At 48.2% G+C, this 21280-nt stretch overlaps 1 protein-coding gene across 3 annotated transcripts; it reads left to right on the top strand.

Moving 5' to 3' along the window:
* Positions 1-6664: 6664 nt before the first annotated feature.
* Positions 6665-21201, top strand: amdhd2 (amidohydrolase domain containing 2). 3 transcript variants are annotated; one of them, XM_021311609.2, is made up of 12 exons: positions 6665-6832; positions 11290-11425; positions 12261-12397; positions 12472-12611; positions 12688-12742; positions 13662-13874; positions 13946-14034; positions 14260-14404; positions 15465-15572; positions 18006-18074; positions 18922-19023; positions 20102-21201. In XM_021311609.2, the coding sequence occupies exons 2-12, from the start codon at positions 11343-11345 to the stop codon at positions 20179-20181; spliced, it is 1221 nt and encodes a 406-aa protein (XP_021167284.2). In that variant the 5' UTR covers positions 6665-6832; positions 11290-11342; the 3' UTR covers positions 20182-21201. The 3 variants fall into 3 exon arrangements, with proteins under 3 accessions (XP_021167284.2, XP_021167282.2, XP_021167285.2); XM_021311607.2 differs by lacking the exon at positions 6665-6832 and adding an exon at positions 9763-10026; XM_021311610.2 differs by lacking the exons at positions 6665-6832; positions 11290-11425 and adding an exon at positions 9920-10026.
* The last annotated feature ends 79 nt before the right edge of the window (positions 21202-21280 follow it).

The raw sequence follows: 21280 nt of genomic DNA, 5'->3' as shown, positions 1-21280 counted from the left end.
CATTATTCTACTGAGCCATGAAAAATATGAACATAATAAAGGAAAATTCAGTGAATAGTTTGGTAATGTTGGACTGAACTCAGGATATTTTATGATATTTCAGGATATTTCAGGATAATTCAGGATATTTCAGCATATTTCATGATGTTCCATGATATTTCCTTCCTCTGGTCGTTTCTTCCTCCCTCCTCCTCCTCCTCCTCCTCCTCCTCAGAGATTTACGACCATCTCTGGCTGCTGGTCTCTGTGTCATAATCAGGCGGTCGGTGGGTAATGGGGGGGGGGGTCTTTTTCAGGGCTTTGTCTGCATTCAGCCAAACTCTTGTCCCTTGTTGTGCTTTGGGGGGGGTCCCTCAGTGGGCCCAGCCCCCCCCCATATATCAGCACCGGCTGTCTGCTGCAGACCCTGCTGTGACCCTGTGCAGACCAGCAGAGGCAGATCAGGAGACGGGTTCAAACACCAGGTTCTGAATCCCCCCCACGCCCCCCCCCCCCCCCCCCCCCCCTGGCTCTGCTCCCCCCTCATCCACCATCCACAGCTTTTCCCTGGAAAGGGGAGCCGGCGTCCCCCCAGGAGTCTGAGGACCCCCCGGGCGGCTGATGTCCTCCAGCTGGACGGCAGGTGATGGTGATACGGCGGTTAGATGAGAGCCTCAGTAACCTGATGCAGGTATTCTTCTGGGGTAAGAGGAGCCTCAGGTGAAACGCTAGCTGCTCCAAGCGCACGCCGCAAACCGAAAGTCTGAACGCCGACATGGAGCAAAGTATTCACACCCCTGAACCTCTTCCTCAGCCTGGTCTTTGGAATGAGGTCCTTCGTCCTGGACGTCGCTGGAGAAGATGTAGTCCAGAACCTCTGCTGCTGATCCGAGCCCAGAACACGGTCCAGGCTGAGGCGGTTCTGGGGAAGTCAGCGTAAACAAAGGGGATGTTGTTTCTGTCAGCTCTGGGTCCAAACTCGTTCTGGTTCCTAGAATCTGAGCCATCGCCTGCAGGAATGCTCCTCACCGGACCCACTGATTATCTGACCGGCTCATATTTCAGCTGAACTGAGTTTGAGACTGAGCCTCCTGAAAGACAGCGGGTCGTTCAGAACCTCGAAATCAGAACCATCAGTTCAGAACCTTTTGTTCAGAATCTTTCACTCTGAACAATCAATATAGAACCTTGAATTGAATTCAATTAAATTTTTATCTATATAGCGCCAATTCATGAAACATGTCATCTAAAGTCTCTTTCCAAAGTCAGACTCCATCAGATCCTCCAGGTTGGTGAGAAAGTTTCCTCTCTAAGGAAACCCAGCAGGTTGCATCAAGTCTCTCCAAGCAGCATTCACTCCTCCTGAAAGAGCGTAGAGCCACAGTGGACAGTCGTCTGCATTGTTGATGGCTTTGCAGCAATCCCTCATACTGAGCATGCATGAAGCGACAGTGGAGAGGAAAACTCCCCTTTAACAGGGAGGAGAACCTCCAGCAGAACCAGAACCAGGCTCAGTGTGAACGCTCATCTGCCTCCACCCACTGGGGCTTAGAGAAGACAGAGCAGAGACACAGAAAGCACAGAAGCTCACATTGACCCAGGAGTACTTTCTATGTTAGAGAAGACAGAGCAGAGACACAGAAAGCACAGAAGCTCACATTGACCCAGGAGTACTTTCTATGTTAGATGGTAATAGAGGATGATCTGCCTCCCCTGATGATGTCACAGCTAACAGAACACCAGACCATGTGTACCTTCTATGAAGAGAAAAATGACAGAGAACAAAAAGTTAAAAGCTGAAATAACAACAAACAATGCAAATTGGAGAGCAGTAGGAGAACTCAGCAGAGAGAGAGAAATAGACCCTGATGTCCTCCAGCAGCCTAAGCCTATAGCAGCATAACTATAGAGGTAGCTCAGGGTAACATGAGCCACTCTGACTAGAAGCTTTGTCACAAAGGAAAGTTTTAAGATTAGTCTTAAAAGTAGACGGGGTGTCTGCCTCACGGACCAAAACTGGGAGTTGGTTCCACAGGAGAGGAGCCTGATAGCTAAAGGATCTGCCTCCCATTTTACTTTTAGAGACTATAGGAACCAACAGCAGACCTGCAGTCTGAGAGCGAAGTGCTCTGCTAGGAACATACGGGGTAATCAGAACCATGAATTCAGAACAATGAATTCAGAACCACCAGGGGCGTCCAACTCCAGTCCTGGAGGGCTGCGGTCGTGTAACTTTCTATGTACGCCTGGTCCAACACGCCTGAGTCAAATAACCGGGTCTCTGCAGAACTCTTCAGAACCTGAATAATTTTATCCAGGTGTGGTTGACCAGAGAAACAGCTAACAGCTGCAGGACACCGGACCTCATGACACCTCTGGTCCGAATGCTCGAAACCTGGACCCAGTTGTTCCAGAAAGGTCTTTATCACAAGCACGGATCCAAACGGGTTCTGGACAAAGCGGGATAAAACTAAATGGACCTCCCAAACCTCTGGTCCCGCCACGGTCCAGATCTGTTCTGGTAAACCCACCGGGTCAGCTGATGGCTGCAGAACCCGCAGCTCTCTACTGGACTTTTAATCGCTTTGTGTCAAACTGGTTCTGAACTGAGTTCTGGTTCTGGTTCCTCCTGCCACTGTAACCAGCCTCGCTCTGGTTCTGATGGACCAGAGGAAGACGTCTGCTCATTATGGTTCTGCTGCCAGTCACTCCTGGTGTTTCCATTATTCGGCGCCGGCCCGTTGGACCTCGGCGCCGCCTGCAGAGGCTGTGATGCTGTGCAGGTAACTGATGCTGGCTCAGTTCTGCCGTCTCCTGTTACACCTGAGACTGACTCACCTGAGCTCTGCTCCTCAGCCCCACCAGAACACCCCGTCCTCACGCAACGGGTCAGAACCCTGGATTCTGACGGCTCAGAACCAATTCTGACGGGTCAGAACCCTGAGCTGACGGGTCAGAACCCAGGGTTCTGATGGGTCGGGGACAGCAGGGTGTGGAGGATTGAGGTGCAGCGACACCTGATACCTGCAGAGAAACGGTGTGGGAACGGGGCGGGTCAGAACAACAGCTACAAACAGAACCAGAGCCGGGCCAGGCTGCGTGACCCTGGGCCAGGCAAGTCCGGGCCTGCCTCCCCTCCCCCGGCAGAACCGCTCCTTTATCTCCTTTGTTTGCTTCCCAGCAGCGCGAGGCTCCACATTTCTGCCGCTCTGCCTCAATAGGTGAGCTGCCGTGGAGACGCAGCAACAAAGGCCCGGTCCGGCGGGTCGGGCCGGGCCTGGTTCAGCACCAGCCGTTTCCACTCAGTGGCTTGATGCGAGCGGACGTGGGCCTCACAGCCTTTCTGCAGCCTTTCTCCGCCTCTCAGCCCAGACTGGAGCTGAAACCCGAACGGGCTGCAGGCGGCGCTGAGGTTTCCCTCAACCGGGTCCAGAAAGATTCTTTGAGGCGGACTCCGGCTGAAATGGACCTTTTCTTCTGGGCTTAATGAGCAAAAGGCTCTAAACTCTCAGAACAGTTCCTGACATTTATCCATCAGATTCTCCAGGAAAACGTGGAAACCTGTTAAAAACAAAATTGCAGTAGAACCTGCGGACCTCCTGCTGGTTCTTCACGTCCAGGAGAAGGAACCTTCTGGACCGGAACATTTTCCACCCTGTTCTAAACACGCCTCCGTCTTTATTAACTACTAAAATATGGACTTCTACCTGTCCTCATCACCTCTTAAAGGATGCAGGGGCGGATATAGGAAATTTGGGGCCCTAGGCAAAGAAAGGCATGGGGTCCTCTGAAATGTGAAGACAACACATAAAACAGACCCATTATAAAAATTTTAATAGAATAGACATACATAATTTTTTCTACATTTTGTCCCTTTTCTTGTTGTTTTCCTCTTTATGTTTTCTTTTGTCCCTTTTTCTAGTAGACAAGCTATGATCTGCTTATCTGTTCTCCATTTTTCATTTGATGAAATGATAGCTGGATATAAATCTGCGCCCGTCTCCATTTCTTGGCAAGATCCTGTTCTTCACCTGGAGCGGTCCTCTCAGTACTATTGAGCAGCGTGATTGGCCAGAGCTGGGTCATCTTCAGGAAGTACACTGTACTGACTGCTTACCAGCAGAGTGGATGATGCTGGACTCTCTCAGTCTGGTGGAACAACATCATTCTCAAAGCCTGGCTGGATAATCACTGCCTAGTTTCGCCTAATGGTAAATCCGCCTCTGAAAGGATGTAAACATCTGTTGGTTCTGGTGTTGTAGAGGTTCTTCACAGTAGACTCGTCTCAAAGCTTCCTTTTCTGTCCGGATTTAGAAAGGATCGCTTCTGTTTTAAATACTCACAGCATCTTGGAAAGTTTTAGCAAAATATTTCCGCTTCTGTGTGCGAGGATAAAATTCCGCTTTATATTTTTTACCTCATAAAACCCGGTGTGTTGACGTGGTAGAAGACTGTTAATATATTATCATTATATTATTATAATAATTAGTGTTGCACCGATACCAGTATGGGACGAGGCTCCGATCCAGCACTAAAATGTTGGTATCGGTATCGGCGAGTACCAACAAATAGGCTCTGATACCATTCTGATGTTTGTATGTCACTTGAACGCAGCTTTCTCTCTCCTGACTAATATTATACATGTTATATAAGTTCATTAATGTTGCATTATTTTGGCATTTGAGAGCCAAAACTCAGGGTTTAAAAGAGATCATTCAATAATTAATGTCATTTTACTGTCTTCACTGCAAAGACAGACTAAACTAAACTAAAAATAAGTAAAAAAATTTCTTGAAATTATTGAATTTGTACTTTATTTAAGCAGGTGAATAAGATAATCTGCCAATGGAATAAGATTTTTGCACTTAAAATAGTAAAAACTCTTCTCCATCAACTTATTTCAAGTGTATTATATCTAATGATCTTATTTTAGGGGTAATATCACTCATTCCATTGGCAGATAATCTTCTTTACCTTCTCAAATCAAGGACAAATACACTCATTTGAAGAAAATCTTATTTATTTTTAGTTCTGTTTTTGCAGTGTTACTGTTGCACTACTATTATACATGTTATAATTTCACTAATGTTGCAGTATTTTGGCCTTTGAGAGCCAAAAGTTTATTTAACTATTGTTACCCATTCCAGGTAGGCAATAAAAAGTTATACTAGCCTAAGTAGTATGCAGTTCTTCATATATACACAGGCACATAAATTTCAAACAGAGAGTATCGGTATCGGCCAATTCTGCACAGCCAGGTATCGGGTATCGGTATCAGGGCCAAAAAATGGCATCAGTGCAACACTAATAATTAAACTGGAGCAACAGTTAAACTTCCAGCTCTTTTCTTTCCAGAAGGCTAAAATGTCAATTTAGTGCCGCGGCGCTGCTGCCTGGCGTTCAGCAGCAGGCCGACCCTCCAGCTGCCTGGAGCTCTCATTGTCAGCTATAAAGGGCATGGGGGGGGGGGGGGGGGGTCCTGGAGCCGGATGGGTCGTCCTGGAGCCCAAAAGAACCAGGTGGTTCCACATCAGGGATCCAACACAGAGCTTCTGTCCTTGTTCTCCTGCTGCAGTGAATTATGCAACCTTTCAAAATAAAAGCCCTGCTCCTCTGCTCAGGGTCCAGTCCCATCATTCTGTGTCTGGCACCGTGTTCTGACCCGTGTTGTGAGCAGGGTTGGTTCTGGTGAAATAATGCGAGCAGCATTCCCAGCGTGGCTTTAATACGTGATCTAATAACTGCTGCGGTCCAGGAATGATTGACCGCAGGAGGAACCGGCAGCAGAGGTTCCCTCTGCAGCTGCCATCAAGTCAGCCGCCTCCCAGAACCGCCGAGCCCGGCGGGCCGGGCCGTCCTCACACCCCCCGCAGGGATCAGTCAAACACTCATTAACTGGGAGGAATGCAAACAGACGCAGGGAGGAGAAAGGAGGAGAAAGGAGATGTTCCACTTCCTCCCCCATCGTTTACCTCCTGCCAGCCTCCCGGACCCGCCCAGCAGCTCCAGAACCTTCCAGAAAGCAGCAGGAAAAGCCCGTCATGCAAATCTGGGCTTTTAGTGAGAGAAGAGCAGAATTTCTCTGTTAATAACAGACCTGCAGACTATCAGCACCAGCTTTGGACTTTTAAAGTCAGAACATGAAGGAATCCCCGTTCTCCCAGCAGGCCTGTCCTGACATCCTCATCCAGGGCAGAACCAGAACCGGTCCAGCTCCACATTTGGTCCTGTTGTGTAACTGGACCCCAGAAGAACCCAAAGATCATGCAGCTTTACAGGAAGTGGCGTGAACGATGGTTCTGGGATGAAAACTTCCCGTCCATCCAGAACGTCATGGAGGATCTTCACAGATTATTAACCTTAACATCAGCAGCTGAATCTGCTGAAACCCAAATATTCCAACAATGTGTCTATCCTGTAAAAACTCTTGTTTTATTTTTAGACTTTTGTCTAAATGTTTGAAATGTTTTGGTCTGGAAAAACAAAGTAAATCTTTTCAGGCACGATTTAAAATAGATAGATTTAAACAAAACCCTTTAAGTTAATATTTTAATACTACAGAAATATGTTGCTGTCCTGCAGAGGTAAAGGTGATGTTTCCACACAGGTGTGAGGTTAATGTGGGCGGGGCTTCTTTGTCACCTGCAGTCTGTCACAGTCGGTTCATTTCCTCTCCTTGTAAGTGTCGGCTGTTTGCAGACGGGTTCTGGAAAGGTCCATTAGCAAACAGAGCCTCAGGATGTCCCTCCATCCTGGCTTCCTGGACCCGTTCTCTGGCACTCATCTGTGAAATCTGGACCCTCAGCCGCTGACCCGCTCCCACAGAACCTCCAGGACGGATCAAAGGAGTCAGTTATTCTCCATTTTCAATCAATCAATCAATCAATCAACTTTATTGTCAATTTCTTTATATTCTCCAGACATACAAAGAGATCGAAATTACGTTTCTCACTGTCCCACGGTGAAGACAAGACATATTTACCAGACTAAGTACACAGACAACATAACATTCAGATAAAAGTAAATAAGAGGGCACATGCAGTGAAGAAATACATAAAAGCAGCAAAATTTAGTTTTAAAATTGTACATGGACAGTCAATAAAATATTAATGCAAAAATAAAATATTAGTGCAAAAGTTCTGTTTTTTAGTATTAATAGGAGTCATTATGTAAGTGCTGTATTTTCTGGATAAAAACAACAAGTTTCAAAGTGCACAAGTGTGCAGGTGGAGTAACGCAAGGCAAGGCGGCCATCTGTGGGTCCAATGTCCAGGATGTTATGTAGCTGCGGATGTGAGGAGTTCTGGGTACAGTAAAAGTTCTTTATTCTAACCCTGCAGACCGCTGTGGCCCACTGATGGATGAACGTGACGTTCTGGAGAGCAGAAGCAGCGGCTGAGCTTGGTGGAGAGGTTTTATCCTCGGTGATGTCTTCACTTTAAGCCTTCTGCAGGACTTTCCTCCAGCTCTCAGCGGATCAGGGTGTCTGCAGACACAAAGCCTGTCGGCTGGCTATTCAGCGGATTAAGGAATCGGGCCTCCGCCCGGTCCGGGTCTCTGAATTGGTGATTCCAGAAACAAAGCGTCTCTCAGACGGGAATGTTGACGTCAGAGGAACGTCGAGGCTGTGAATTTCACGTCGTGATGGAGGCAGATGAGCTTCTGCCAAGCCTTTTCTCCCAGAAAGCAGCGACTCAGAGCCGGGATTTCACCCAGACGGGCTCCCCTCCTCATGGGTGGCCCCCGCTTGGCCCTCAGACTCTGGTAGTGGTCACCATGGAAATGAGCAGGACATGGGGAAGTATCTGGATTTACTGGAAACGTGGTTTATTGTGGACTTTTAGGAATGGGGGGGGGGGGGGGGGGTGCTGTGGACCGTCCTCCCTGATGGATCAGCTGGGACAAACACCAGGACCTAAGATGTTTCTGACTCCACCAGGCTGCTGCAGCCATAAATGGCTCCTGATTAGATTCAGCGTCACATTTTATTCCCCCTCTGGTTCCTGGAGAGCTGCTCAACGTTTCCAGGAATCTTTGACTTTTCAGACATTAATTAAACTCTCAGTCAAAACTTTACATGCGTTAAAGCTGCAGTGGGGAACGTTAAATAAATGTATTTTTACATGTTTGTTAAAACCGTCACCATGTCCTGACAGTTAAATATGAGACAGGTAAAAATCCAGCTCCTCTGGCGCCCCCTAGTGGCCACGCTGCAGTAACCCACCGCTCCCGGTCAGAACCAACCAACCCCCCCACCCCAACACACACACAAAATAAACTGCACATGATAATTTAGTGAAACTAATAATAATAATATCTAATTAATAATATCATTTTTGAAGGGAATGTAAGTCATAGAGCCAAAACATAACAAGGATTTTGTTTGTCACATTAAAGAAAAGCGTAAAGCTTCCAAAGGTTTTGGGGGACGGTCGACTGATTATCTCCTTTTCTCCTCTCAGCAGCAAGTAAAGGATTTTTATCTCTTAGTTGAAAACGATTCATATATTTAGTTACATTTAACGACTTGATTTAATGCGCACTTGGACTGCTTTCAAGCAAAGTTTTCCAGACATTTGTGCTCCTAGTTACCATGAACTTAAAAAATAAATACTTTCTGTTGTACTTGACATTTTCCAATTTAAAAGAGTATCCGCTTGTCAGTAAATATTTTTACTTTAACAATAAAAAAAGTCTAAATCTTCATCAACCACCTGTGCAGGTGGACCATCCGGAACCCAGAACTGGGCCTTTAGCTCACAGCAGCGGCTCTTTGTGTGTATCTGCAGATAAAACATCCATCCTTTGTGCACCAGCAGGAAATATTTCAGTGTTTTATTGTCATGGGAAGCTAATGTTGCGTTTTAGCGCCCTCTGGTGTTCAGGTGCTGGGTGTGTCTGACAGACATTTCTCAGCTTTTTCTCAGGAATCACAGCTGCAACCAGAACCAGGATGACCCAGAAGGATTTGGTTCTGCTCAGATCGGCTGATATCTGATGATAAACGGAAACATTTACTACCTGCTGCACCATCACAACAACCGAGCTTTATTATTGGATGCAAGATCCTATCTGCAAAAAGGAAACAAATAACCAGATCTGATAAACTAAGGAAAATAGCAAAAACACGTGGATCAGACAAATCATAGAAACCGCATTTATTCCTGCATGATCTGCTTAAGTCATTTTAAATTGTTTAAGACATTTAAACTGAGGAAGACAGACAAGTATATCCATACAGAGTAGTGTGATATCCAAGAAAAATATATTTTATATATTGCGCTTTATTTTATTTTGTTTTTACCAATCTGCTTTAGGGGCTGAGTGTGGTGTAGTTCAGAGTTTTCAAGGAATAATTAGAGTGCAAATATATTTACTATTTAATAAAGAAAAATCATTGTTTTAAAGTCATTTTAATTTTAGATTAATTTCTTATTTGATTCAAATTCAGATTATTTCTCAGATTTGATTCAAAAAGAGAATCCATTATCGCTTCCTATTAAATCCAGAGCAGTTTGTAAAATTCTCCTTCTCACATACAAAGCCCCTAATAATCAAGCTTCGTCATTATATTAATATTTGTTGTAGCATCCATGCCAATGAAACGCATCCTCTGCGTGTAGCCGATCCCTCCGGGAGCTGCCATTGGCTGGGAAACTTTTGCTCAGGATATGTTAAAGTTAAAATGTTTAAGGCATATAATGACTCAGCCATTTTCTGCTTAGGCTGACTCAGCAACTCTAACCACGTGACTGCTGCCCGCAGCTGTTCCGGTCAGCTGACCTGCAGCTCCGTTCCGTCACATGACTCCACCCGCTTCCACGTCCAGTCCGACCAGAACCGCCGCCCGAACCTCCAGGTTCTGCCCGGAGTCTCTGGAGAACATCTGCGGCGGCTGAACGCGCAGGTTTCCGGGTCTAAATCCTGCTTCCGGGTCTAAATCCTGCTTCCGGGCCAGGGCAGCAGCTGTTTTCTGGGTTTAGTCCCCGCCGACGGAACATCCACACAGGATCCTTTCTGCAACTTTTGGCGGATTCCTCCGAGGAGGTAAGGCAGTGACGTCAGGCCCGATAAATGCTTAAACTGACGGCTTTTAGACGCGCTTTGGTGCAGAGAGCGCAGCTGCGATCAAAGGCGAGTCTTCTGTGGGTCAGAGGTCAAAGTGCATCCACAGATAAGATCAGAGATGATGCACCGCTGAAGGAGGTTTTATGGAGAAAAGCTCCATAAAGCAGGAAGCTGGGCGGATATACTTTAATAATTCCAGAGGGAAATTACTTTTGTTACACGATATACAAACATATCTATCTATCTATCTATCTATCTATCTATCTATCTATCTATCTATATATATATATATATATATATATATATATATATATATATATATACACACACACACACACACACAACATTCCACACAGAAATAATATAAATATATACAAATATAACTCTATAAAGGTTGTAGAGATTGATAACCACTGTTTAGACATTTCTTCTCTACTGCATAGAGGTCCAGTCCGGCCCGGTTCTGACCCTATGGGGCCCTAAGCAGGAGTTAATTTGGGGCCCCACGTTCCCAGCGAGTGGGGGTGGTGGGGCAGAGAAGACTAGCAGCCACAGGAGGACCGGTTCTGGTCTGCTCTCTGGACAGAGATCCCGACCCAGAAGCAGCAGAATGTCGTTTTTCTATTATTGGGATTCTATGAGCCGAGGCCCTGGGAGCAGCTGCATAGTCAGCTTGTTCTTGGGCCGGTTCTGGTTCTGGTGAATGAACCCCTACTTGTTTTTTTACGATGGTTGAACCATCTGGTGGCAGCTGATTGGCTGAGAGCAAACATTAATTAGTAACAAACCCTTAAGGAGATGATCAGCACTGGCTGAAGTCGTGTCTCGGGTTCAGAACCCAGGAATGCCCGGTGCCGATTTCTAAAGTAACGGACCTGGTTCTGAAATCTAGCAGAACTCTTGGGATGGGATCACCAGACAAGATCAGTCAAATTCAGCAGAACCAGACAGAAATGCACAGAAGAGGGACGCCACCTTAGGTCCAGACCCTCAAGGAACCAGCCTGGGTCCTGTTGGACCTGCGGTTCTGGGCACCGATGTGTCAGCTGGGAAGGTCAGCTAATTGATCAGTTCAGCAGAACCGGGCCGGACAGTAATGGACCCGATCAGAGCAGGTCAGCTGATCAAACTCTGGTTCCTGATGGTGTGCCTGGCTTCTTGGCGGTACCAGAACCGTGAGGAACCGGCGGTTCTCCTGACCCGCTGCAGAACTAACGGCGTCTGTGGTTTCTGTTCCTGCAGAGAGGTCCGGTCCGGTCCGGTCCGTCTGCGGCGCCGGCAGGCAGGAAACCAACATGCCGTCCAACAAGTCGGTCTCTGACGCTCCCATCAGCCAGTTCATCAACTGCAGGATCCTGAGAGGACACACGCTGCAGAGGTAGCCTCAGATCCTCAGAAGATCAGGGAGCGGTTATGAGACCTCAGATGTTCAGTAGAGAGAACAAAATGTCCAAAAGCTTAGATGAGATCAGCATCTTCAGCCCAACAGGTTCTGAACCAAAGGAGCAGAGGTTCTGGTCCCTCAGCAGCTAGAAACAGTTCCTCCTCTGCAGAACGTCCTGAAAGCTTCCAAGGAACCTGGAGGAACCTCAGGGAGCAGCCTGGACCAAACCAGGATCCGGTCCAGATGACATCAGCGTCCGACCAGAAAGAATCCACCAGATTCACCGGAGCAGAGAAGAACCTGATGATCTCCTCAGAGGAGGTTCAGCTTCTGACTCAGAGGCTTCTGGGATGGACCACCATGGACCAGATGGTCCAGTTCTCCATATGTTTGGTGGAGAAGGACCCTCCAGTCCCAGCAGCCAGGTTTTGAGATGGTAGGAGGCTGGACTGTGGTCTGGATCATCTCCTCTGATGGAGGAACGTCCAGCAGAGGTTCCAGAGCAACACCTGCTGCCTTCAGGACCACATCTTCTCCAGACCTGGCTGAGGAAGAGGAGGGTCCTGCTGGACCTGCCAGATGTTCTGATCCGTCCCAGCAGAGACTGGTGGACCCCTGAAGACGCATCTGGAAGAGGACCAGACCAGCAGCTGGAGGTCTTCATGGGTCAGGAGGTCTTCTAGGTGTTGGATGAGGAACATGTCTGAGCAGAACAGGACAGACTTTAGTGACCGGAGATAAATCTTCATCTCTAGCTGAAGAACCTTTCCAGGTGTAGGTGTCTGCTGAGATGGTGTCACCAGAACCTGAAAGCCGTCTGTGTCTGCAGGGAGGACCTGTGGGTGCGCGACGGGAAGATCCTGGATCCAGAGAAGCTGTTCTTCGACGAGCAGGGCTTCGCCGACCGGCTGGTGGACTGTGGAGGCAGCATCGTGGCGCCGGGCTTCATAGACGTCCAGATCAACGGTGAGGAACATCTCAGCACCTCCTGCAGAAGACGATCGCCGGGCGTCTGATGGTCTCCGCTCTTCTCCCTGCAGGCGGCTACGGCGTCGACTTCTCTCAGCCCACCGAGGACGTCGCAGCTGGAGTTTCTCTGGTGGCCAAGAAGGTTCTGGAGCACGGCGTGACGTCCTTCTGCCCCACCCTGGTCACCTCGCCTCCCGCCGTCTACCACCAGGTGGCAGCGTCTTCCTGCAGCGCCGGGCCTCAGGTCCAGGAACGAAGCTCATTGTCTACAATCTCTGGTGTTTCAGGTTCTGCCTCAGGTCCAGGTTCATGACGGAGGTCCAGATGGAGCTGGAGTTCTTGGTAAGATCCTGTTTCACCAGAACCATCCGCTCCTTCGTTGGTTCTGGTAAAACCCTTATTGTACTGGGTCGGGTCAGCGCCAGGTAGAGCAGAACCTTAGCCGAGGGCTCTTCTACAAAGGAACATCTGAAGAGAAGATGTTTCTGTTGACCCACTGAGTCAGAACCCTGCAGAACCTCCTCCAGCTGCAGGTCTGGGTTTATCTTGATGGAGAACATCTGAGAACATCAGGTCTCACAGATTCTCCACTGGATTCAGGTCTAGACTTTGACTAGGCCGTCCTGACCCATGAATCAACGTTGGTCCAAACCGTCCCATAATATCTCCGGCTGGTGGTTCTGTCGGACGGAGAACCTCCACCCCAGGTTCTGGTCTCCTGCAGCGTCTCTTCCAGGTTGTCCTGGAGTTAGCTCCATCTTCTCGGTTCCTTCGGTGTGGAGCAGATCTGAGAACAGTGACCCTGAGCTCCTTGCTAAGAGCGGTTCTGGTTGTGTGCTGGTCCGGTTGGGGAGGTTCTGGACCTCCTGCTGACAGAAGGTCAGTGTCTGCTGAGCTCTGATCCTTCGCTGCCAGCAGAAGGTCCGGTTCAGGCAGAACCAGTCTGGATGGAGGCCGTGTCCTCGTTGGTCAGGGTTCTGGTCACTCTGTGAAACCAGGCTGAGGGCAGGAAGTGAAGGTTCTGGAGCGGCCCGGTCAGACTGGACCTGTCCTGTGTGCCGCTCAGCGGTCCAATCAGCTCAGAACCACCCACACAGACGCCTGGTTGGACCTCAGGAGGAACGAGGGTGTCCTCCTCAGACGCCTGCAGGTGGTATCGGTTCTGGCAGTGGTTCTGCTGGTTCTGGCTGTGGTTCTGCCGGTTCTGGCGGTGGTTCTGCCGGTTCTGGACACCGGGGCTGATTTCCTCTTGCCTCTCCAGGTTTCCACCTTGAGGGTCCGTTCATCAGCCCGGAGAAGAAGGGCGCCCACCCGGAGCGGTACCTGCGGACCTTCGGGTCCGGCGGGATGGAGGACCTGACGGAGGTCTACGGCGGCCTGGACGGCGTAGCCATGGTGACGCTCGCTCCCGAGCTGCCCCACAGCCAATCGGTGGTCAGGATGCTGTGCCAGAAAGGCATCGCCGTGTCTCTAGGTGACGTCCCGGTCGGGTCGGGTCGGTGTTCTGGTTCTGGAGTCGTTGTGACACAGAGACGTTGTCTGCAGGTCATTCGGTGGCCAACCTGTCGCAGGCGGAGGACGCCGTCCAGCACGGAGCCTCCTTCATCACCCACCTCTTCAACGCCATGCTGCCTGTGAGTCACGCCCACCTCACCTCAGGCTGCCGGCGCCGCACGCCGGTCCTGGGTTAGGAGAACCGCAGACAGAACCAGCCAGACCACTCCTGGCCCAGCCTTCTTCTCCGGGCCGTTTGGGTCCGTGGAGGACCTTCTGGGTTCACAGAGTGGTCATCAGAACCGAAGGCTGGGTCAGGACTGGTACCGCTGACATGTAGGAGTGACCTGTCCTGTCTGGACCAGTTCCACCACCGGGACCCGGGCATCGTGGGCCTCCTGACCAGCGACCGGATCCCAGCGGGACGGACCGTGTTCTACGGGATGATCGCCGACGGGATCCACACCAACCCGGCCGCCCTGCGCATCGCCCACAGAGCCCATCCTGCAGGTCCGTTTGCAGCTGGTTCTGCCTCTTTCGCCTCAGTTCACCCACACACTTATTTATTTCTCCCAAATAACTCAAATTAAGAAAATCATTTTCATTTTAATTATTCTCCTTTAATTTGAATGTTTGTTTCACGCTGCAGATGATTTGCTTCCAGATTTAAAACATGACACTTTAAAATAACCTGTCAGATGTAGTTTTCTTTAAATTCAAATCCTCAGATTTCCAATAATCTGTTTTTTGTTAATTTTTTTTATTGTAAAACCAGAGCAGCTGTATTTAAAGTTGACATTATTCATGCAAACATGTTTAAATCATGATGCACCTCTGCTGCTGCAGGCAACTGATTAATAATAATAATAATAATAATAATAATAATAATAATAATAATAATAATGATGATGATGATGATGATGATGATGATGATGATAATAATGATAATGATAATAATAATAGTGATGATAATAATAATAATAATGATGATGATGATGATGATGATGATCATTATCATTATTATTATCATCACTATTATTATCATTAGTATGATGATGATGATGATGATGATGATGATAACGATAATAATAATAATAATACGATGATTATCATCATCATCATACTAATGATAATGATAATAATAGTGATGATGATGATAATAGTGATGATCATCATAATAATAAAAATGATGATCATAATAATAATAATAATAATAATGATGATAATAATAGTAATAATAATGATAATAATAATCATAATGATGATGATGATCATAATCATAATAATCATAATAATCATAATAATAATAATAATAATAATAATAATAATAATAATAATAATAATCATAATCATAATGATGATCATCATAGTAAAAATGATTATAATAATAATAATAATGATGCTCTGGGTTTAGGTGTGTGGGATGTGAGGGTGATTCTCAGAAACTGATCTAGACTCGATTCCCAGGACGTAACCGGCTCAGAGCTGAAGCTGAAGCCGTGTTCCTCTGTTGCATGGAGAGCCTGAGGTGGAAAACCACAGGACTGACGTGTTTTTGTGTCTCCATCAGGGTTGGTTCTGGTGACGGACGCCATCGCGGCCATGGGTCTTCCTCCGGGCCGCCACCCTCTGGGCCAGCAGGTCATTGAGATCCAGGGTCTCCACGCCTACGTTTCAGGTCTCCTTCTGCCTTACATCAGTACTTATAACAGCCATCGGCTCATTAATGACCCGCTGATTGTTCCTGACCCGGTTCCCCTTACACAGCTGAGGAGCTAGAAGAACCCAGGAACAATAAACTTGATATGGTTCTACCCGACCAGGTCCCGACCCGCTCCTCTGGGGACCAGCAACCCTCCGAAATCATGACTTAGCTCTGATTAACCACATTTCTGGGTTCAGTTTCACTCCAGGTTCTGATTACTGCCAGCGTGTAGCAGAACCAGTCAGAACTAGTGGTACCGTTGGAGCTGTGTGTCCCAGCACGGTGGTGGCAGTGTGAGGATCTGGGCCGTTTGGCTGTAATGATGAAAACAGTTCTGGTCCAACCATCACTACGGTTCTGAGGCAGAACCAAAGCTCAGCAGCAGGTCAATGTCTCATTGGCTACAAAAACAAAATGAAGACGTTAGCGCGGTCTAGTCCAAGTCTGGACCAAGACGCTCATGCAGGGAAACGCTGGTTTCAAGATTTCTACTTGAAGACCCAGAACCAGTTCTCACTTTATTGCAGCTGTTGATGAACCTCCCAGTTATTGGGTTTAGGGCGTGATTACTTTTTCACACAGGACCAAGATGGTTTGGAGAAACTCATTTCTTAATAAATGATCATTAGTGTCAAACTGCTTCTTTATCTCTTTAAGGTTTGTTGGTTCTGAAGCGTATCAGTGTGACGAAAGCTGCAGAGGTCTGTGAGGGCGTGAATACTTTTTCATCAATATTTTTTTTTGTGCATGTTTAGTTAATCCCAGTTTGCTGTTGGGGAACCAAGCGATGCAGCCGCTTCTATAACCTGCTGATTTATTACAAAAGAACGAAACCGAGGAGAACCTCTGGGCGGGTTCTGGTTTCTTCTCGTCTCCCAGAAACTTCTTCGGTCTGAGGAGGTCCAACTGGACCGAGCCCTGTCAGCAGAACCTTTGGCTAGTAGCAGCCTTGGAAGGAGGAACAGCTCATCGGGCTCTCTCTCGTCCTCATTTGATAGTTTTACCAGTTAAAGTTATTTATATACTCAGTTGTTCTAGTTCCTCCAACATTGTTTGCCTTCATAACTGGATTAGTGCAGACGGAGGACTCGGGGATCGTTTAGTTTTACTTCTTGCTCTACTGTCACCAGCAGCATCTCATCATGATCCAGGAGACCAAGTCCTCCACTCACACCAAACATTAGCTTCTAACCACCAGGACAGTGATGGTGGGTCACTGGTTCTGACCTGGACTGGTTCTAGGAGGATGGGCTTCCATGTGCTTAGAAACAGCAACGCTCCACCTGCAGGTTGATCAGAGCCTCCAGACCTGACTAATGGATAGGTGTGGAAACATCTTCAGAAAAAAACTGAACAGAAGTCTGTTTTCCTCTGATTTAAGCCTGTTTGCAGTTCCTGGATTCCTGGAATGCATCAGGACATGCTGGTTATTAGTTGGTGCATCCCGGACGAGCCCCCATAAACTGGTATGGTTGAACACCAGGAGGCAGGAAACGCAGCTGAGTTATCAGGAGAATAAAAGGATTCTCCTGATAACTATAAGGAGAGTGCAGCTTATTGCACAGCTTAGACTAACTTCCTGTTTGGCTTTGGGTCGACCAGCAGTGACTGACCTGCTGGAGGAAGCAGATACTGAGGGGCTAGAACATGAAAACACTTAAATATGTTAAAACCAATCCGGAAACTAACTGGAAATAATCTGTTCTCGTTTCTTGGCACCAGCGTTTGGAACCAGCAGAAGTCAATTAACTAAAGACGTTCTCATAAATGGTGAATGGTAAATGGCTTGTACTTGTATAGCGCTTTAGCTAGTCTTGACGACCTCCAAAGCGCTTCACACTACAGTTTAAGTCATTCATCCATTCACACCCTGACGGTGGTGAGCTATGTTAGCAGCCACAGCTGCCCTGGGGCAGACTGACAGAGGCCAGGCTGCCATGCACCACTGGGCCCTCTGACAAACACCAGAAGGCAATGCGGGTGCAGTGTCTAGCCCAAGGACACAACGACGGAGACAGTCAGAGCGGGGGATCGAACCGGCAACCCGCCAATTGCAGGACAAAAAGAACATAAAGAGCATTAACTATTAATATTATAGTTATTACAAGTTGTAATAAAAGCAGGTTTGACCGGTTGTAATAACCGTCCCGCCTCCCACCCGGTCAGTGGGGAACCATCACTGGACCCAATCCGCAGTACCTCAGGGCTCCATACCGGGCCCTGTGGTACTGCACATGTAGGGGGCGCTACTGAAACTCATGTAGCCTAATTGTCTTCAGGTGTTTAAAGGACTTTAATTGACGCTGAGGACGGATAATGTTCCTTTTGATATCCAGAAGATTCACCATTTTCCAAAGATAAAGCTGTAGAACTTTGAGGTGATAATTGGTTCTGTCCATGTTTCAGGCACCAAGACGCTCAGCGGCAGCATAGCCACCATGGACATGTGTGTGCGCCACTTCAAGCAGGCCTCAGGTGAGTTCCTCTGTTTCCTGGACCTCAGCTCGTCTGGAGAAGCTTATTTTCCATGCATGGACGCACATTTCCCATCCACACGCCAACCTTTTCTCAACCAGAACAGAAATGTCCTTAATCACCCCCAGTGGGGGGGGGGGGGGTTCAGGCGGACCAGCAGCAAAGTGACAGAGACATGCTGAGGTAAACGAGTGCTGGGCGCGTTATGCCGCCATCTCTTAACGCAGGATTTAGTCTTTTAGTCTTTGGTCACTGGCTGAGTACACAGACTGAGGCCTGGTCGGTCGGCTTGTTGGATCAGAACCGTTTCTGGAGCAGCTCAGATCTCTGCTGCATGTCTCCAGCATCGCGTGTCAGGAGCTCCAGCACCGGATGCTCTTCCTGGTTTCAGCCGTGTTTGACGCCACCTTCTGGCTTCCTGCTCCTGGTGGTTAAGCTGCTTGTTCTGGTACCAGGCGGCTGCTCCGGTTTGGGCCCGTTGGCATTTCAGGGCCACCTGACAGGTTCTGCTGTACTGGTCCATGATCCAAGTCTGTGATAAACAGACCCACCTTGAGGCTGTCACTGCTGGGCCTAAAGTCCAGGTTTGATGGTCAGGATAGAGGACGGCGCCGCTGTGTTGGGTCCGACTCTTCTTCATAGCGGTACCACTTTTACGGCTTGCTGTGAGGACAACCAAAGGTTCTGACTGTTGGTTCTGGTGGGTTTTCAGGTGGACTTTCTGGACTGGTGTCGATTTTAACTGAATAGTCTGACCCAATTTAAAGTCCCGGGGCAAACCGGGCCCATTGTCCCGGTCCAGGTGTTCTGACAGATGTTTGACTCTCTGCACCTTGGTCTCCATCAGGCTGCAGCGTGGAAGAAGCTCTGGAAGCCGCCTCGCTGCATCCGGCCCAGCTGCTGGGAATCAGCCAGAAGAAGGGCAATCTGGACTACGGCGCCGACGCAGGTAAACTCCGGTCCGGGTCGGCGCTTCTTTCAGGATCTCACACCGGGTGTTCCCTGATGGTGCGTTCTGACCGACGCGGCGAGTAAAGGCCCATTCATACGTTTGGCCTACACATCCGTATTTCTGTCCGTACGTTCTATCCGTTGACTCCTTCATACCTCCGTCCGTTGAGGTGCGCAATAACCAATATTTCCTCTAGGTGGCAGTGCTGGGCGCCAATGATTCGTCACTGATCAACCATGGTGACGGTCCAAGACGTGATTTTGTTGTATTTGCTCCGTAAATAAACGTTTTGTTTGTCCCTGTGTCCCGGACACGACACATCATATGTGTGGGTAGTTGCAGACGAGCTCCGCAAGTCGTTCCTAGAATCCCGCCATTGTTTAAAGCCCAGAATTTTAACCTTCTTTGTGATTTTGTTGACATTTTGTACTACAAACTCAATAGCGCCCCCACCGTTTCCGGTAGTATTGCTCCGTATTGATCCGTTTCGTCCGTAATCGTAAGCTCCCAATTTTCGTGTCAAAATACGGACGAAATCGACGGTTAGGACGTATCAAACACTCCACACGTATCCGTATCCGTCTTTTACGTGAGGTATAAACGCCTTAAGACGTCACCGCGTCATCAGGGGGAGGGGCTTCTGTCTGCGTTCAACATGGCGGACTGGGATTTTACCAAGCGGGTCACGGTGCTGCATTTAATGGGGAAAGCAGAACAACGGCGCCGGCGTCCCTGCTGTGGAGCTCAGACGGATTAGCCGCCCGTCCACAGAAGTTCTGGAGCTACGAGAGGAAGACGAAAGATTTAATGGACCTCTAAATTAAAACACAAAGCGCTAACGAGCGTTCCTTCATAATGTTGTCTCTCCGCGGCGCTCCGTCACCACAGCTGGCCCCTGATTGGTTGTTGAGACGCGGTTTGACAGGAAGTTCAGATTGTTGAATTCTGGGGGACCGCGGCTACGGCGGCCCGTTTACCGCTCAGGACGCACCATTAGAGACGTCCAGCGTTCTGATCGGGTCTCATGTTGGTTAGCGCTGGACGCTTTAATAATATTTGTTCCCTCTGTCCACAGACCTGGTTCTGCTCGACGATGCGCTCCGGGTCAGAACCACGTACATCTCTGGAGAGGAGGTGTGGAGGAAGGACGCCTAGAAGAAGAAGAAGAAGAAGAAGCTCTGTGCCTTCACATTATTTACTGTTTGATGGAGACGCTGCAACATGTTTTTTGGTCCTGACCCAGTTAAATCGGACTGCGGTTCTGATCAGCGTCCTGAGCTTTGATTCATGACATGTAACTGATTATCAGAGTTAATTTGATCAGCTGATAAAATGAGAGACACCAGAATCCATCATTGTCGCCTCTGTTGGCGCCGGTTCTGCATCAGCATTACAGAACCTCCGGATCATCTGCAAACAGCAGGACCGACCCGGACTGGACCAGAACAAAAGCCCAGCGGCTCTGTGAGGATTCAGGAGCCAGCAGAGAGAGTGTCTGTGTGGTGCAGGCGTCCCCAGCTGACCGGGCCAGGCCCAGAACTAACAGAACCTTTAACTGCTATCAAAGCAGCATGGCTCCAAGATCCAGACCCGACGAGACCAACCTCAGAATAAAACGCTGCAGGGGAACCAGGATCCAGATGAGAAGATGCAGAACCGGAGGCGGGGCAGAAGTGCTTTAGGAGACGACTAACGACCCAAACGAGGCCTAGAGGTGAAACAGTGATGAGATGCTGGAGGTTCTGGAGAGGTTCTGTAGCGGTTCTGGAACGTTCAATACTACAACATCCAGAAGATTAAAAAAAAACTGCCAAAAAATGAGGAGAAAATGTAAAGATTTTAATTCCAGAGAAGCAGAGACTGAAAGAGGTCCAGAAAAACTTCAGAGATTCAACAGAACCAGTAACAGAACTGGGCCCTGGTTCTGCTGCCATGTAATGAAAAATGTTTCATGTAGAACTGAACTCTTTACACCCTGTTTCAGTTACTCGTGGTTCTGATCCGATAAAATGACTGAATATTCCGATGGTGTCTAGAACCCCTGAAAGATCCGAAGATCCAACTTTGCTGCTGAGATTCAGCTGGGTTTAACTTTGGGTCGTGGTTCTGGTGTGTTTTGGACCGTTTGGGTCAACTAATGTGGAAATGTTTAAATAAAAGTTCTTTAATCACTGAGATGTTTGATTTTTACATGAAACTTCAGAACCGCAGGTCCGAACCCAGAAGCAGCTCAGGTTCTGAGTCACACCAGATG

The sequence above is a fragment of the Fundulus heteroclitus genome, chromosome 16, assembly GCF_011125445.2.
Source record: "Fundulus heteroclitus isolate FHET01 chromosome 16, MU-UCD_Fhet_4.1, whole genome shotgun sequence".
NCBI classification, from domain to species: domain Eukaryota; kingdom Metazoa; phylum Chordata; class Actinopteri; order Cyprinodontiformes; family Fundulidae; genus Fundulus; species Fundulus heteroclitus.
Note: the sequence above shows the minus strand (reverse complement) of the source record. Positions and strands in the feature narration are given on the sequence as shown.

Excerpts from the sequence above, each read along its gene's own strand:
- amdhd2 (XM_021311609.2), top strand. The coding sequence starts at position 11,343 with ATGCCGTCCAACAAGTCGGTCTCTGACGCTCCCATCAGCCAGTTCATC. Across the intron at positions 11,426-12,260 it reads AGAGGACACACGCTGCAGAG|GGAGGACCTGTGGGTGCGCG; the intron begins GTAGCCTCAGAT and ends CTGTGTCTGCAG. Across the intron at positions 13,875-13,945 it reads AGGCATCGCCGTGTCTCTAG|GTCATTCGGTGGCCAACCTG; the intron begins GTGACGTCCCGG and ends CGTTGTCTGCAG.